At 41.2% G+C, this 18,796-nt stretch overlaps 1 protein-coding gene across 1 annotated transcript in view; it reads left to right on the forward strand.

The window, feature by feature from the left end:
- Window positions 1–18,796, forward strand: part of arih2 (ariadne homolog 2 (Drosophila)) — a 34,167-nt gene extending 15,371 nt beyond the window's left edge. Inside the window, exons 6-15 of the mRNA XM_061680288.1 lie at window positions 442–563; window positions 4,114–4,223; window positions 4,519–4,636; window positions 4,723–4,773; window positions 6,481–6,502; window positions 8,545–8,696; window positions 9,165–9,308; window positions 11,043–11,108; window positions 13,795–13,920; window positions 16,596–18,796. Coding sequence (XP_061536272.1) covers window positions 442–563; window positions 4,114–4,223; window positions 4,519–4,636; window positions 4,723–4,773; window positions 6,481–6,502; window positions 8,545–8,696; window positions 9,165–9,308; window positions 11,043–11,108; window positions 13,795–13,920; window positions 16,596–16,667 — 983 coding nt within the window. The 3' untranslated portion in view covers window positions 16,668–18,796. The remainder of the gene's footprint in view (window positions 1–441; window positions 564–4,113; window positions 4,224–4,518; window positions 4,637–4,722; window positions 4,774–6,480; window positions 6,503–8,544; window positions 8,697–9,164; window positions 9,309–11,042; window positions 11,109–13,794; window positions 13,921–16,595) is intronic.

Genomic DNA, 18,796 nt, shown 5'->3' on the forward strand with positions numbered 1-18,796 from the left:
TATTTCAACTATGTGAAGCACTTTGTGAGATCGCTCGGTGAAAAAGGCTGTATAAATAAAATAGTTGCTTAAAATTAAAGACCTAAGTTAAGAAATGTTTTTGCCATTTGTCTATGTTTGTGTGTCTGTGTGTGCAACCTGATCCGACAAAACTTTTTTTTTTCCAGTGTGCCATATGAATGTGAGAGAAATGTTTTCACTGTCTACCAGTCACGCACTCATTTTTGGATGAGTGTCTTGGCTTAAGCTCAGTGCAAGCTAACACTAACTTGGAACCAGTTGCTTCTTTACTTTTTACTGGTTAAGAAAGGCAACCTAACTCAGTCTGTCTATGGTTAAGTACAGTTGATAACACACATTTTAAGGGCAATATGGGAAATTTCTTTTTCAAGGATTAATTTTTTTTATTTATATCTGGAGGGCGTGCCTGTGTCTTTCCAGGCATCTCGTGCATGGCTCAGGATTGCTCCCTGCAAATGCCAGAAGATTTTGTCCTGCCTCTCCTGCCAGGAGAGGAGCTGAAGGACAAGTACAGACGCTACCTCTTCAGAGACTATGTTGAGGTCTGTTTGCGTGTCTTTCTTTCCTTAATCTATGTTGGAGCAATGGAGACTGGTGCTTCTACACACAAACAACTCTTAATTGCAGAATTCCCTCAAAGGAATTCATTTCGATTGGCCACCAGTTGCATGTCCCTTTGTTTCTACAAAAATGCAGTGGCGGGCGGTGCATTTGGGACCTGGGCCTTCAGTGAAGATTTAAGTGACCCAGTCCAGCCCTTAATACCACCACTCACAAAAACGCAATATAACAACACGTGGCATTATAGAGAGAGATTTTATTTATTATTTATTTGGCCGCTAACTTAGCAATTGTTAGGTGGCATCTTTCACTACTTAATGTCGAATGAAAAACTAATAACACAGAGCTACTGGCTGTTGATACCAGGCGACTTATACCTGTGTACTTCTGTGTCGTTGCTCATCATTTAAGCACACAGCTAAACAAACTTCTAATCCTGCACACAACCTATCTCCACCAACTACATTACAAGTTTCGCTCCTCCTCCACTATGTCATTACCACCAATGCATAAATCACGTGACAGCTCAAACAACAATAGTACACAAATGAACATGAAAGGGTGTCCACACGTGCACTTGGCACCAGGACACCCTAGGTCGCTGTTCGATGATCGACTTTGTGTTCGTGTCATCGGACTTGCGGCCGCATGTCTTGGACACTCGGGTGAAGAGAGGGGCGGAGCTGTCAACCAATCACCACCTGGTGGTAAGGTCCCGGGGGTGGATGAGATTCGCCCGGAGTTCCTCAAGGCTCTGGATGTTGTAGGGCTGTCCTGGTTGACACGCCTCTGCAACATCGCGTGGACATCGGCGAGAGTGCCTCTGGATTGGCAGACTGGGGTGGTGGTCCCCACTGGAGAGTGTGTTCCAACTACAGGGGATCACACTCCTCAGCCTCCCTGGCAAGGTCTTTTCAGGGGTGCTGGAGAGGAGGGTCAGTCGGGAAGTTGAATCTCAGATTCAGGAGGACCAGTGTGGTTTTCTTCCTGGCCGTGGAACAGTGGACCAGCTCTACACCCTCGGCAGGGTCCTCGAGGGTGCATGGGAGTTCGCCCAACCAGTCTACATGTGTTTTGTGGTCTTGGAGAAGGCGTTCGACCGTGTCTCTCGTGGAGTCCTATGGGGGATGCTTCGGGAGTATGAGGTACCGAACCACCTGATAGGGGCTGTTCGGTCCCTGTACAACCAGTGTCAGAGTTTGGTACGCATTGCCAGCAGTCAGTCGGACTCGTTTCCAGTGAGGGTTGGACTCCGCCAAGGCTGCCCTTTGTTCCTCTGTTCATATCATTTATGGACAGAATTTCTCGGTGCAGCTGAGGCGTTGAGGGGGTCCGGTTTGGTGGCCTCACTATTGCATCTCTGCTTTTTGAAGGTGATGAGGTTCTGTTGGCTTCATCAGGCCGTGATCTCCAACTCTCACTGGAGCGGTTCGCAGCAGAGTGTGAAGCGTGATGAGAATCAGCACCTCTAAATCTGAGACCATGGTCCTTAGTCGGAAAAGGGTGAAGTTCCCTCTCCAGGTCGGGGATGAGATCCTTCCCCAAGTGGAGGAGTTCAAATATCTTGGGGTCTTGTTCACGGGTGAGGGAAGAATGGAACAGGAGATCAAGAGGCAGATCGGTGGAGCGTCTGCAGTGGTGAAGTCTGTTGTGGTGAAGAAGGAGCTAAGCCGAAAGCCGAGGCTCTCAATTTACCGGTCTATGTTTCTACTCTCAACTATGGTCACGAGCTGTGGATCATGAGCGAAAGAACGAGATCCCGGATACAAGCACCCGAAATGAGTTTCCTCGCAGGGTGTCCGGGCTCTCCCTTAGAGATGAGGTGTGAAGCTTGGTCATCCGGGAGTAGAGCCGCTGCTCCTCCGCATTGAGAGGAGCCAGATGCCAGATGTGGTGGCTCGGGCATCTGTTTAGGATGCCTCCTGGATGCCTCCCTGGTGAGGTGTTCCGGGCACGTCCCACCGGGAGGAGACCCCGGGGACGACCCAGGATACTACGTCTCTCCAGCGTATCTACTACGTCTCTCGGCTTGCCTGGGAACGCCTCAGCATACCCTTGGAAGAGCTAGAGGAAGTGGCTGGGGAGAGGGAAGTCTGGGCTTCCCTGCTGAGGCTGCTGCCCCCGCGACCTGACCTCGGATATGCGGAAGACAATGGATGGATGGGTGGATGAACATGAAACAAAATAATGCTCGATACCCAAATTCAACAGATTAACCCTAACCCTCATGAAAATACTTTTTCTCCTTTACCTCAGTTTTTCTCTTGAACACAATTCCTGTCTCTTCGTTTATACATGCTTTGTTGTGTGGGTGTGGTTTTCTAAGAAGTACGCTTTACGAAGCAAATATTTGTAAGGTGATGACAAAAGGCATTCTATTCTGTTCTGTTCTATTCTGTCAAAACGATATTAAGACGGCAACATTTAAGCCGTAAACACAGCACTTCCGTTTAGCGCTCAGACAGGAGCTCAGACAGCCACCAGCATGAAGCAGCAGCTAAGGAATAGGTTGTCAATTATTTTCTTTGCCATGAAGTGATGACTGAACAGAAATAAAAAACAGACACGCCTTTCTCAGATGTCAAAACGTCATCTTTGCAGAGCTGAAGTTAATGTACAGAAAAAGAAACTCAAATGGTTGAGTCATTGTTAATTTCACAATGTCATTATTATTAAACTCTGAAACTTACCTGAAACCTTCTCCTGGTGGCCCTTCTTGTTGGTGTATGCAGTGAATATAAGAACATGTGATATAGGCTGCTGTTCTCCAGCTCCACTTTTTGCTGAAATTGGAAGTAGAGGACCAGAATATTTTTATGTAAACACAATATCCTGCTCAGGAGTTTCTGCAGCACAAACGTAACATGGCAACATTGTGCATAGTCACTTAAGAACAGGCCATTTTTAAGACGATGTAATGGTGCTTTTGCTTTGCCCCCTCCAATCCCCATGAAGATGAATCAGAATCAGAATCATCTTTATTTGCCAAGTATGTCCAAAACACACAAGGAATTTGTCTCCGGTAGTTGGAGCCGCTCTAGTACAACAAACAGTCAATTTACAGAACACTTTGGGGACATAAAGACATTGACAAAAAACAATTGTGCAAAAAGATGCAGAGTCCTCTAGCACTTAGAGCAGTTCGAACGACTAATATTGCAATAGTCCGGTGCAATGACCATTGTGCAAAGGGCGCTGAGACTTCAAGGAGTGTATGCGGTTTAAAGTGACGAGTAGTGCGATCATCTGGGACAATGTCGGTTGTGCAAATGTTACAGATACTCCTCAATCAGTGTGCAAATGGAGCAGATGCTACTCTGGCATGAGTGGCCAGTATATGCAAATAGTGCAGCATGGCGAGACAACTACAGTGAGTGCACGAGTAATACATAATTGGCCCCACAGAAATGTGACAACGAACTCAAGTCAAAAAATTGCCAGCTTGTTGTAATGGAATTATATGTTAAATACAAAGCCTAACCCTAAAACGTCCCACTTAGCTTTACCTAATTTTTATCTCTTCGACTGCAGAGTCACTTTCAATTGCAACTGTGTCCGGGTGCAGACTGTCCCATCGTCATTAAGGTGCAGGAGCCAAGGGCGCGCAGGGTGCAGTGTAGCCGCTGCAGTGAGGTCTTCTGGTAGGTCCAACACATGCACACAGTGAAACAACAGAATTTTAAGTATTAATTGAATTTCTAAATGTAAAGTTCTGTATATAAAATGGCAATGGTTTATGCAAACTTTTGTGCGTGAGTGCATTTTTTGTTTCCGTAACAGTCCGCATTAAAGCACTTCATGATTCTGGATGGTCTCTAATGACATGGTTTTAATGACAGGTGGCTCAGTACTAATATTCCAATGCTTCATCTGCCATTAAAATGTATGCAATTGAGCTTTATTTTAAATATTGAATTTCTCTCTTGACGTTCTCAGTTTTAAATGCCGTCAGCTGTACCACGCACCCACAGACTGTGCAACCATCCGGAAATGGCTCACAAAATGTGCCGACGACTCAGAGACGGCCAACTATATCAGCGCACACACTAAAGATGTATGAGCTGCCACATAATTTCTATCTTGAATTGTAACTTCAAAAAAAGATCTTTAAATATGAAACAACCATGTGTCACCTTTCAGTGTCCTAAGTGCAATATCTGCATTGAGAAGAATGGAGGGTGCAATCACATGGTAAGTCACAGCCGACAAGTCCAAATTCTTGGCAATACTTAAAAAATATCCTCGTCATGGGTGTCTACAACACTTTAATTCTACACTAAATGTGTTGTCTTTGTGAGTAGGGGTGTAACGATTAGTTTTAACAACGATTTGTTCTGTATCACAATTTGTGGATCCCGATTCGATTCAAGATGTTAGTGGTTCATTTAGTATGATACAATACGAAACGATTAATTGGCTTGGAATCGATTTGTTCCATATCACAATTTGTGGATGGCGATTCGATTCAAGACGTTAGTGGTTCATTTAGTACGATACAATACGAAACGATTCATTGGCTTGGAATTGATTCATTAACCTTTTAGCCAAAAATTTAACCAGTCTGACTGTGGAAAAAAAAAAAACCATGACAGTGGATTCTGGACAGTGCAGGTGACATTTACGAGATTTCTTTTTTTGTTTTTTTTTTCTTGTAAGGGAATCAGGTTAACCCAATGATGTATATAATAAACAAGCATTAAAGGCAATTGATTTCACGCTTTATTTGAATAAAGTATAACATCTCTTCACGTTAGATTAACAGAACATGTTTTGTTTTTTTCCAATGTTAAGAATAAACACACTTACTCTAGAACTGAGCACAAAATACGTAATGCTCAAATGTTCTAATCATATTTATTACTATCCATTCACCTGTCAAATTTTTGTTCTGTAGTGGTTCATGATGTCCAACTCTCTGTCGTGAGTGAGACACAATGCCTGTTCGATGCATTCTATCACTTTGGTCTTTGTCTCTTGGTAAAGTGGTGGTGTTGGCGTTTGGATGATGTCCATGATGGAATTTTGTGCCTTTGCTCAAGCATGTTCATCAACCATTTAAATCCCTTATTGCCCACCACTGAAAATGCCTTTAGGTCTTTGTCAATGAATTCTCCGATACGCCTTGAGATTAGTTGCGCTCTCGTACTGTCATAAGGTTGAATTGCCTGGAAAATTGATGTGTGCCCTTGCTTGCTTCGTTGCTCAACATAAAAAACATTTTCCGGGTGATTGTTCATCTAGTGGCTTGCGTATTAATTGTATTCCTCGACTTGTTGAGGACTGCGGTCTGCAAACAGTTTATTGCATGCCCATCATGTTTTCTTCTCGATTGTTTTTGATTACTGCAAAACCAAAATGAAGCCATACTTCTGATTTAAGCTTCACAGGACATTCCACTAGTTAAGTTTAGCGCTCTCCTCAGTGCTCCAACATATTTCCTGCACTGCAAGGCGCATCTCCCATGATCCCCTGCGCACTTCGCAGATGATCATGGGAAATGTGGTTTGCTTCTCAGACCAGCCCACTCATTAGCGCAAGAAAAAAAACTACTGTTTGAAACTCCCATGATCCCCTGTGATGTCACAGACAAACCAACTTAATCAAGTAACACTTCTTTAAAAATGCAAAAAAAAAAAAAACACGCAACCAATATAAAGTCTGCCTTACTTAAATGCAATGCATTATTTCGTAGTATCAATACTGTTGATTGATTACCTTTCAAAAAGATTTACAATTGATTTATGTCGTCCGAGAAGACAACTTGCGGAGCCCAGATTGATGTAGATCCATTACATCAATGTAATGAATAAATCGTTACACCCCTAATGTAGTTTGTTTGCTCAGGTACAGTGGTTGTTTTTTTACAGTAACAAATTTCATCTTGTTTGTTTATTCCAGCAATGCTCCAAGTGCAAACATGGTAAGTGTGACTCCTCCAGTATAATTTAGTACAGTAAACCCTTGTTTGTGAGGGTTACGTTCCAGAAAAATCCCACCTAATTGAAATCCGCGAAGTCTCTAAAAAGGTTGAAAGTGCCGTAGATTTGATTGTATCAGTGTCCATTTGCGTACCGCCAATGCCAAGCATTTCTTTTCCCCACCAAATAAGATGATCATGTGGTCCCACACTGCAAGTCAGGGGCGGTGCTAGCTTGAATGGGACCTGGTATGATACCCATTAATGTCCCAGTCCCCCTAACTCCACCCCCCCATCAGCGTTCGTCCTCCTCATCGTTGCTAATGGCTGTTTGGCCGGCACAACCACGGTCCTCCCCCTTGTGCCATAAATAAGAACAAAATAACATATGTTAATATGTCCTCACGGGATTGTAAGATCAGTATCTGTAAGTACAGGTATTTTCAGAATGCAAGGTATGAAAACATATACAATGTCTAAATTAATTTCTTTGCTACAGGTTTGTATCTACAGATGTTTACCAACTGCGAACGGGCTCAGCCTACGATAAATGAAACGTAAAGCGTATGCAAAAAGACAAAATGAAAAAAGTTCAAAGATCATTAAACAACAACAAAATATTAACGTTTTCCTTTATTTGTACAGAAAATAAGTCTGTAACGGATAGGACGTACAGTGCCACCAGAAAGTATTCACACCCCTTCATGTTTTCCACATTTTGCTATGTTACAGACTTACTCTAAAGCTTATTTGAGTATAGTTTTCTTTTTATAAAATCTACATAAAATATCCCATAATGACAAAGTAAAAAAATATTTTCAGACATTTGTGTAAATTTAGAAAAAAGGTAAACATTTAAACATAATAGGTACAAAATCCAGAAAATCACATTGTCTGATTTTTAAAGAATTTATGAGCAAATTATGGTGGAAAATAAGTATTTGGTCACGTACAAACAAGCGAGATTTCTGGCTCTCCTCTAACTTCTTCTTTAAGAGGCTCCTCTGTCCTCCACTCGTTACCTGTATTAATGGCACCTGTTTGAACTCGTTATCAGTATAAAAGACACCTGTCCACAACCTCAAACAGTCACACTCCAAACTCCACTATGGCCAAGACCAAAGAGCTGTCAAAGGACACCAGAAACAAAACTGTAGACCTGCACCAGGCTGGGCAGACTGAATCTGCCATAAGGTAAGCAGCTTGGTGTGAAGAAATCAATTGTGGGAGCAATTATTAGAAAATGGAAGACATACAAGACCACTGATAATCTCCCTCGATCTGGGGCTCCATGCAAGATCTCACCCCGTGGGTCAAAATGATCACAAGAATGGTGAGCAAACATCCCAGAATCACACGGGGGGACCTAGTGAATTACCTGCAGAGAGCTCGGACCAAAGTAACAAAGGCTACCATCAGTAACACACCACGCTGCCAGGGGCTCAAATCCTGAAGTGCCAGAAGTACTGTATTCCCTCTCTCTCGCTCTAAGATGCGATAGTTGTTTGTATGGTATTTGTTCAAGAATACCTTTTATTTGTGTGACTTAGATGAAGATTATCCTAGATTTTATGACCTATTCAAGCAGAAATTTAGGAGGAGGGAGGATTTTTGAAGGCTGAAGTAGGTGTTTGATTGTTGAGAAGAGGACTTTTTTTCCCCTGTGCCAGAGTAGATAAGGTTGGGGTAATAGGAAGATTTGGCAGCAATGAGCGTGTTCTAGTAGTCGTGAAGGTGGTCAAGAGTACATTTGGCTGTGCACAGTTCGGTCTTTTTTGTAGTCGCTTCAGTCGACAGGGAGCAAAGTGTATAAATGAAACTGAGCAGGTTTTAAGGGAGGCCAGGGAAATAACGGAGAAGGAGAGACAATTACTGGATGTGAATGATACCGTCTTCCCAAACGTAATATTCAAATGTGGAACATACCTCTTTTGGAAACTATTTTATGAATGTATTAGTCCAACCACGTAGGTCTGTGCTCAAAACTAGACTGAAAATTGTGTAATGAATGATGCCCATGACCTAACTTTTTTTTTTATTTTCAGACTTCTGCTGGATGTGTCTTGGTGACTGGAAGACTCACGGCAGTGAATACTACGAGTGCAGCCGTTACAAAGAAAACCCCGATATAGTCAACCAGAGCCAGCAGGCTCAGGCCAGAGAGGCTCTCAAGAAATACCTCTTCTACTTTGAGAGGGTGAGCACTTAGAGCAGGGGAGGAAGCAGTGAGTGAGTGAATGAGTGATTGAGTGATTATATAAACAATGTATATTTTAATCGCTGAATAATTGCTGATATTTATTTAATATTATATACAATATATGAGACTGCATATTGCTCTCAAGTATTAAACTACTCATCGGTTACTTACAGGAAAATATGTAAAGTTGAGTTTTTGCTCAAATGATCACATTAATCGGAATTTAGTACAGAACGCGTTTTGTTGAGAGCCCAACAACTGTTATTAATTTTTATGTTGATTCAAGTTTTGTCAAATGATTTACAAACTATGATTGAGCAACTTCCTCACTAGGTACGACAACCGGACTTGGATTATGTTGATCGGCAGTTTACCAATATTTAAATGCAAACGAAAATTCTCTAGATGTCCAGTGGGATACATTGTGATCAATAACAATTGTTTTCAATGTGTTTTCTGCACCAGTGGGAGAACCATAACAAGTCTCTGCAGCTGGAGGCTCAGACATACCAGAGGATCCAGGAGAAGATCCAGGAGAGAGTGATGAACAACCTGGGAACCTGGATTGACTGGCAGTATCTTCATAACGCGGCAAAGCTTTTAGCCAAGGTGTTTTTTGTTTATTTTGGGTTTAACAGATGGACAAATGTTCATGTTCGAAATCCAGGTTTCAGCAGATTTAATTTACACACAATTAAATATTCTGTTAAAATCAGAAGACCAGTAAGCTTGACTGCTAAAATACTGGAATTAAAATAGTTGATATTGTTTAATCAATTCAGTCTTGAAATGTCCTTGAATCTTCAATACATCTGGTGTAAAAGTAACACCACATTTCAGAAAAAGAACATCATACCAGCAGTAAAATATGCTTAAAATTAAGACTTTGGAGTGGCCTAGTCAAAGACCTGAATCCTTTTGAGATGCTGTGGCATGACCTTAAAAAGGTGGTTCATGCTCGAAAACCCTCCAATGTGGCTGAATTACAACAATTCTGCAAAGATCAGTGGGCCAAAATTCCTCCACAGCGCTTTAAGAGACTCATTGCAAGTTAGCGCAAACGGTTGATTGCAGTTGTTGCTGCTAAGGCTGGCCCAACCTTTTATTAGGTTTAGGGGGCAATCACTTTTTCACGAAGGGCCATCTAGGTTTGGATTTTTTTTCCTCCCTTAATAATAAAAACCTTCATTTCTGTTAACTTGTGTCGTCTTTGACTAATATTTAAATTAGTTTGACGATGGGAAACATTTAAGTGTGACAATAAAATATAGTGACATAAAATCTATCGTGCATAAAATAATAAATCAGGAAGAGGACAAAGACTTTTTCCACACCACTTTAAATAGTTGATGTAGCTCGCCATGCAATTCTGCAGACAAATAACACTTATGAGGTACTGTTATAAAATGTCCCAAAGCACTTGACCCACAAATGCTCATAATATATAATGCTAAGTATTTCATCATTGTCAGAGCATCATTTTTTTTTTTTTTTTTTTTTTGAATTATGTCTGATTGCCTTTATTTAAACAAAAATTTTCCCACCCAGGCCGGCACGGTGGACGACTGGTTAGCACATCTGCCTCACAGTTCTGGGGACTGGGTTTCAAATCCCGTCCCTGCCTGTGTGGAGTTTGCATGTTCTCCCCGTGCCTGGGTGGGTTTTCGCCGGGCACTCCGGTTTCCTCCCACATCCCCAAAACATGCGTGATAGGTTGATTGAGGACTCAAGATTGCCCGTGGGTGTGAGTGTGGGTGCGAATGGTTGTTTGTTTCTGTGTGCCCTGCAATTGGCTGGCGACCGGTTCGGGGTGTGCCCCGCCTCCTGCCCGAAGGTAGCTGGGATGGGCTCCAGCGGCCCGCAACCCTAGTGAGGATAAGCGGTAAAGAAAATGGATGGCTGGATAGATGATCCCACCCAAGATTTAAAGTACCAGTCACATGGAATTTAACCTTAAAACATCCAACCATCCATTTTCTGTACCGCTTGTACTCATTATGGGCAAGTTGGAGCCTATTCCAGCTGACTTCGGGCAAGAGACAGGATACACTTTCGACGTACCACCTTCAAAATCATTTGGACGTTATCTTGGCTAATCATAAGGAGTATATCATCTCATGGGAAGCCCGCGTCACCTACTTTGTCTGGAGTATCGCTGGACCACTCGTGTTAGTGCTAGCGTCAGTCCTAACGTAACTGTTCAGGGTTGTGTATAGTGCTTCTACAAACAAGTCAAACAACCTTTTTGCGCCAGTAGTTTGCAGGTAATGTTTTTATTTCCAATTTCTGTTATATATCCAGTGTCTCACTGACTTCTCATGTGTTTTGTCTTTTTGCTTCCAGTGTCGCTACACACTGCAGTATACGTATCCCTACGCCTATTACATGTCCGGCCCACGCAAAAAACTGGTGAGTAAATGTCCTCTTGTTGCCTGGTTCAGTGTCCTTGACCAAGAAAAAACCTAAGTGAGGAAGTTGCTATAGTCGCTGCACTTTCTTATTTTTGTTTCTGTATCGAGTTTTAATGTGCTTAGTTTTTTATATATAAATAAACCTGTACTGATAGGCTTCTTAGTTATGCACTATGGGTGACATTGGTATTGTGCCAACAGATTTGCCGTACAACAGCCGAGTCTATCATACAATCCCAATTCCAATGAAGTTGGAACTCTGTGTTAAACATAAATAAAAACAGAATACAATGATTTGCAAATCCTGTTCAACCCATATTTAATTGAATACACTACAAAGACAAGATATGAAATGTTCAAACTGATCAACTTTATTGTTTTAAGCAAATAATCATTAACTTTGAATTTTATGGATGCAACACGTTCCAAAACAGCTGGGACAGATGGCAAAAAAGACTGAGAAAGTTGAGGAATCCTCATCAAACACCTGTTTGGAACATCCCACAGGTGAAGAGGTTAATTGGGACAGGTGAACAGGTTAATTGTGAACAGGACACTGAGAGGACCGAGGAGAGGAGAAAGGAATACACTGAGATGCGACATAGGGCAAAGGTAGAGGTGGCAAAGGCCAAACTGGTGGCAGTAGTGTGCTGAATAGATGGAAAGAATACTTTGAGGAGTTGATGAAGAAGAAAATGAGAGAGAAGGAAGAGTAGAGCAGCCAAGTGTGGTGGACCAGGAAGTGGCAATGATTAGTAAGGGAGAAATTGGAAAGGCATTAAAGAGGATGAAAAATGGAAAGGCAGTTGGTCCTTATGACATTCCTGTGGCGGTATGGAAGCATCCAGGAGAATTGGCTGTGGTGTTTTTGACCATCTTATTCAATAGAATTCTAGCGGGTGAGAAGATGCCTGAGGAATGGAGGAAAGGTGTGCTGGTGCACATTTTTAAGAACAAGGGTGATGTCCAGAGATGTGGGAACTATAGCGGAATAAAGTTTATGAGCCACACGATTAAGTTATGGGAAAGAGTAGTGGCGGCTAGACTCAAGACAGAAGTGAGTATTTGCGAGCAACAGTACGGTTTCATGCCTGGAAAGAGTACCACAGATGCATTATTTGCCTTGAGGATGTTGATGGAAAAGTACAGAGAAGGTCAGAAGGCGCTACATTGTGTCTTTGTGGATCTAGAGAAAGCGTATGACAGACTACCCAGAGAGGAACTGTGGTACTGCTTGTGGAAGTCTGGAGTGACGGAGAATGTTAGAATAATACAGGACATGTATGAGGGCAGCAGAACAGTGGTGAGGTGTGCTGTAGGTGTGACAGAGGAGTTTAAGGTGGAGGTGGGACTGCATCAGGGATCAGCCCTGAGCCCTTTCCTGTTTGCAGTGGTGATGGATAGGCTGACAGATATGAGGTTAGATGAGAATCCCCCTGGACCATGATGTTAGCAGATGACATTGTGATCTGCAGTGAAAGCAGGGAGCTGGTGGAGGAACAGTTAGAAAGATGGAGGCAGGCACTGGAAAGGAGAGGAATGAAGATTAGCCAAAGTAAGACAGAATATATGTGCATGAATGAGAGGGGTGGAGGGGTAAAAGTGAGGATCTACAGGGAGAAGAGATTGCAAAGGTGGAGGACTTTAAATACTTGGGGTCAACCGTCCAGAGCAATGGTGAGTGTGGTCAGGAAGTGAAGAAACGGGTCCAAGCAGGTTGGAACGGGTGGAGGAAGGTGTCAGGTGTGTTATGTCACAGAAGAGTCTCTGCTAGGATGAAGGGCAAAGTTTCTAAGTCAGTGGTGAGGCCAGCCATAATGTACGGATTAGAGACAGTGGCACTGTGGAGACAACAGGAAGCAGAGTTGGAGGTGGCGGAAATTAAGATGTTGAGGTTCGCTATAGGAGTGACCAGGTTGGATAAAATTAGAAATGAGCTCATCTGAGGGACAGCCAAGATTAGATGTTTTGGAGACAAAGTTAGAGAGAGCAGACTTCGATGGTTTGGACACGTCCAGAGGAGAAATAGTGAATATATTGGTAGAAGGATGATGGAGTTGCCAGGCAAGAGAGCCAGAGGAAGACCAAAAAGAACGTTGATGGAAGATTTTGGAGCTGTTGGTGTTATAGAGGAGGATGCAGGAGATAGTCTTACATGGAATAGGATGACACGCTGTGGCGACCCCTAACGGGACAAGCTGAAAGGAAAAGAAGAAGAAGACAGACCAAGAGAAAAGATATGACAAAAAAAAGGCAATAGCAATAATAAATGCTACGACGTATTTTGAGAAAGGACAGTTAGAGAAAGGAGGGGGGGGGGGGAATTTATATCAGCGGACAACAACAGTAAGAAGAGGTGACGAGAGATGGGACAACAAAAAGAAATTTAAAAAAACGAAAGAAATAAGAGCACCTTATACTTTGATTTCAGAGGATACAGACAGAAAAGTGACAGCTGCTCGGATGCATTTTGAGAAGGAACACAGCTTTAAGTGACAACAAAAAGCAATATCAAAAGACAACGATAACAATCAGAACACCTCGTATTAAGATAGAGAAGTGACAGACAAAAAAAAGAGAACAATAGCAATAACACCTGCTATGATGTATTTTGAGAGTGGGCAAATGGAGAAAGTGAGACAAAAGTTCAAGTGTATATTGATTTTGTTTTCCTGTGCTTGCAGTTTGAGTACCAGCAGGCTCAGCTGGAGGCAGAGATCGAGAACTTGTCGTGGAAGGTGGAGCGGGTAGACAGCTACGAGAGGGCAGTGGTGGGAGGCGAGGTGGATATCAGTGCCAGTGACAGGGGGGTAAGATGGGATTTTTCATTTATACAATAATAGGGACCAAGCCCTGTCATGAATAGCAAAAAACCAAATGTTTATAATAGCCTATATTAATAGTTCAAACTGTAAATATCCCACAAACTATGATTACAAAACAATAATTTCAAACTCATCTTGCAACATTACCCTTATGAAAATTAATCTAGAGGTTTGCTGCTTTTCTGTTAGACATCTTAGGATGTTTCAGAAAGAGCTCCAAAAACAGGGAATAGGGAAGTTTTCAATGAATAACAGGATAGATTCTATCTATCCTGTTATTCTATCCTGTTATTCATTGAAAACTATCCTGTTTTCAATCTATCCTGTTATTCATTGAAAACACAGTACAGTGTTCTCCTAACTGTTTGAACCGTGAACAGTTAGCAGAACACTGTACGTACCGTTTATAGTAGGCTTTACACGATCAGGATTTTTGGGACCGATCAGCGAGTTTAAAAAAAAAAACAATCACCGATTTGATCAGAAGTTTGAGCAATGTCTATTTAAATGACTTCTTCATTTACTGTATATACTTGGGTACTGTATACTGAGTGTCTTCAAAAGTATTCTCTAGTCAGTTAGGTCAAACCAACATTACAACATGACAGTAATAATGGGTGCTAACTTACTGTAATTAAATTATTTTATTGTAATTAAATTACTTCACACACACACACACACACACCAAAACATTAGAGCATGATTCGACAGACCGCCGGCATGCTTACGCAAGTACAATCGTTAGTGCTAGCACTAGCTTGCTAGGCTACATAACGTTTTGTTGCCTACTTGCGAACTGTATCCTATTAAACGTATGTGAACATACCACCAGCAATCCTTGAATGAAAGTCCTTTGCCGAGCACCGGTGACCACCACCACACGTTTTTCTCAATTTTGTTCTTATAATACACACAACGCGATCCATTGTTGTTGTCGTCGCCATGGTAACTAGTGTATCCGGTCGCGTTTGAGTTGACAAGATATAAAGCCCAGTGATCGTAAAAGACGGGATGCTGGTGGTAGCGGAATACAAGATTTTATTTCAGTAGTCTGACACAGTGCAATCGTGAAAGACCAAATTTGTCCTATAGTCTGATCTAGGCATTACGTGTTCTGTCCCACACCGCCGACATGTTTTTTTTTTTTTTTTTATATATATAACTATTGGCGGTCAGATATTTACAGTACTACGTCAAAGACATACGACAATGCTAAAACTAAACTAACCTCTGCATTCAGATATACTGTACACGATGGCGACGCGGAGTAAATGTCTTTTGCGGAGCATTGATCGGCTCGGCGAATTGTGACATTAAAGCCGATCAGCATAAAATGCTAATTATCGGCATATACCAATCAAGCCGATGATCAGATCGGTGTGAAGTCTACTTTATCGATAAACGTCTTATAGCTAAGCTCACACATCTTACATACATGCCAACAATTCTCACAGCTTTATTACAGAACTGTAATTCAAGGAAAAGTTTTAAATTATGTTAAGATCAAGTTGATGTTTCATAACTTTCTTCAGGCGCTTCGGCTGTTTGCCAGAAGCCCGCCGGGGGTTCGGCCATTAATGAAGAGTGCAGAAATATGCCGAGATAATGTTCTGCTTGCAGTTATACTGTAATTTCTCGTGTATAATGCGCACTCATATATAATACGCACCCCAAAACTTTACCTAAAAATTCTGAAAAACACTTCTACCTATGTGTAATGCATTTTGACAGTGCATGATTTTGCTTCTACTCATATGATCAAAACATTAAGTATTATCTGTATTTTGTTTTTTTCAAAGAATTATTCTGAAGTTAAGCACTTTATTTGAACACGTAATCCCTTTTCTAATTGATTTGCTCTTATTTTGAAATTCACAGCCCTACTTTTATTTAGTAAATTAGAAAGCACACAGTTGTGCTCATGTTTGATTACCCAGGAAGAATTTGTAAGATGGGTACAATTCTTTCAAGAAAACATGAAGGACCAGGCGAAACACATTTAATTTTATTTTAATGGGTTTCAAATTAAACGGTCAAGCATTTCAGAAAAACATTATCATTAAACAAAACATAACCATAAAGAAATTAATGATGGTTGTTGTTCAGTCATCAGTCATTTAAAAAAAATATATATATTTTTTTAAATATTTCACAAATTCTGCCAGGGAATGTAAGCTTATGAGCACAACTGTACAACTGTTTTTCCAGGCAACTCATTGACATGGCGGTTATGATGGCATAAGTTCTATCTATTGTCTCATTGAGCTCTGCGCAGAGCGATCACAACACGGTGTGATGGCGGCAGATTTATTTTAAGAGCTGTCTCCGGATTCATCGATTAACCAAAAAAAAATAATCGACAGATTTACCAATTGTAGCCCTAATTTGAATAAGAGTGCTTTTTTTCTTTATTAAAAATACATTAGTTACAAAAAACATTGGGTTTTTTTTTTTTGGGGGGGGGTGGTGCTGAAATGAATTAATGGCATTTCAGTTCATTTCTATGGGGAAAATGTATTTGATATACAAGAAAATAAAGCCACAAGCTTGGTCATGGAACGAATTGAACTTGAAAGTGAAGTTAGCGCTGTAACTTGAGGCTTCTTTTGTAAATCCAGCCTCTGGGAAGCTTTTGAGCCTTCTTTTGTCCATGTGAACAGGAGCTGGAGAATCAGATGCACATTGCTGAGCAGAGGCGACGCACGCTGCTGAAGGATTTCCACGACACCTGAAGCGCCATTTAGACTGCAGAGCACCAGCATCTCCTTCCTTCCTACCTATCCTTTCTTACTTACCCCGCCCCGCGCCTCCCACTGTTGCCAACTTCCGTGACCCTTAGTCACGCGGGCATCCTTTTTCCTAGTCAACACTCACTAGCTTTTTTTTTTTCTTTCCCCCCCCTCCCGTTTCTGTCTCTTCCCTTATCTCACTCCTAAAATGCTGCAGCGTCACGAAATGGCACGATTGTATCCCCCTCTCGTCATACTCATGCTGTTTCACCGTGTTTTGGGTTCCATACCGTTATCTGATTTGACTCGTATGCTCAGAGCACACCATTGAAATCAAATCTGTGTCTCAAATATCTGTTGATACTGTCCAACATCATACTAGTAACACTTAAAACCATCACCAAAAACTGAGAAAAGGTCAACTCTAGTCCTTGTTTTCGCAAAGATTTTGCTACTAATACTAAGACAATGAGGCCTAGTGGGCACTTTGTGGCAGTTGTGGCTCACATTTACATATTACATGTATTTGTGTTTTCAGTTAGTTGGCTAATTTAATTCATAAGTACAGTTTTCAAAAATATCTGCATCCTCCTTACATAACTTGGACCGAATGCAGCATTTCCATGTGCATGATGCGTGCTCACATACAGAAGATACCGAAGATGAATGTGTGTAGGTTTTTTTGTTTTGTTTTTGGCCACAATAAACGCACTTCCATGTGATTTTTTTTTTTTTTTTTTTTTTCCTTTTGTTATTGCCAAATCTGACTTGTTTTGACAACAACTGCCAGTAAGAAGCTGGTAGTTATGATTTTAGAGAAAGTAATTGGCTCTTACATACAGTCTGCTAATGTTCCTTTAAACCCGGAGTGGGCAAACTACAGAAAATGTGTAGCATTTGATGTGGTCTGCCATTCTGCTAATGTTCCTTTAAACCCGGGGTGGGCAAACTATAGATGTGTGGCATTTGATCTGGCCTGCCATCTAAGTCTATGAACAAAATAAAACCTGAGATATAGTGTTATATAAACGCCCAAAAATTAAACCTAAAATTGCTCAAAATATATTGTTATTTTTCAAAATGCTAGAAATTAAAATAGAGTATTCTGAGAAAAATAACAAAATACCATGACCTGCAAATTTAACAAACATTAATTTTATCCTGTTAAAACTTCAGGGCAGCATGGCGCATAAGTGGTTAGCACATCAGCCTCACAGTTCTGAGGTGCTAAAACAATTAAATGACTCAGTCAGAACATTTCCAAGAAGTATACGAAAGAATGACATGGCAACGTTTTCTTCTTTCCATATGGACGTTTTTCTTTTCTTTTTTTAAATGGACGTTTATCTCATTTTGGGAAAAGACCTCTTCACTTCGTAACAATAATTTGTTTGCTCATATCATCATGTATTTTGCCCTAAATTTACTGTTTGCTCTCAAAGAACCTGAAATTTCTCATGAAAGGAAAAAGGTTCCCAACTGTGTTTGCAAGTTTGATGTCTGGCCTTTGTTCCATTAACTGACCATAGCAGATCATCACTATAGTCATTTCATCTACTTTTACAACAGCACAGCCCACTGACATCACACAAACGTTCATAATGCATTCACTCCGCTACACATTAATTGTGTTCCTCTCTCCTCATTTGTATCCTGTCCCCTCTTAGCATTGATCACCACCATGTCATTATTTTGGGGCTTGGTTTTTCTTCTTCTCTTCCTCGCTCACATTATTCACATTTCTTCTTCTGGAAAAAAACATGTCTGTTGATAGATCATTAAAAAAAAAATGGAATAAAGAAAAAGCTACCAAAAAATGCTGTAATTTTCAAAGCTTGTACATTAATACAGAAAATAGTTACTGAAAGAGTTTTTAAAACTGAAACCTTGTCTTTTGTGTTCATTACACTACATGTCGTGTGCACAGTTCAAACAGCAGAATGAAAATGTGTCAGAGGCCTGGGTGACCTATGACATTTTTCACACTGGCATCTAATTTACACAGAGAGCCAAAGTTACCTCATAACCAATAATGTCCTGCTGTGCCAAGACGGAATTAGCTGCTCAGTCAGACTTTGTTGTGACCCACTTCCAGCCCACAATAAAGACCATGTGAAGGAAAAGCAGGCATT

The sequence above is a fragment of the Phycodurus eques genome, chromosome 1 (genome assembly GCF_024500275.1).
Source record: "Phycodurus eques isolate BA_2022a chromosome 1, UOR_Pequ_1.1, whole genome shotgun sequence".
Classification (NCBI taxonomy): domain Eukaryota; kingdom Metazoa; phylum Chordata; class Actinopteri; order Syngnathiformes; family Syngnathidae; genus Phycodurus; species Phycodurus eques.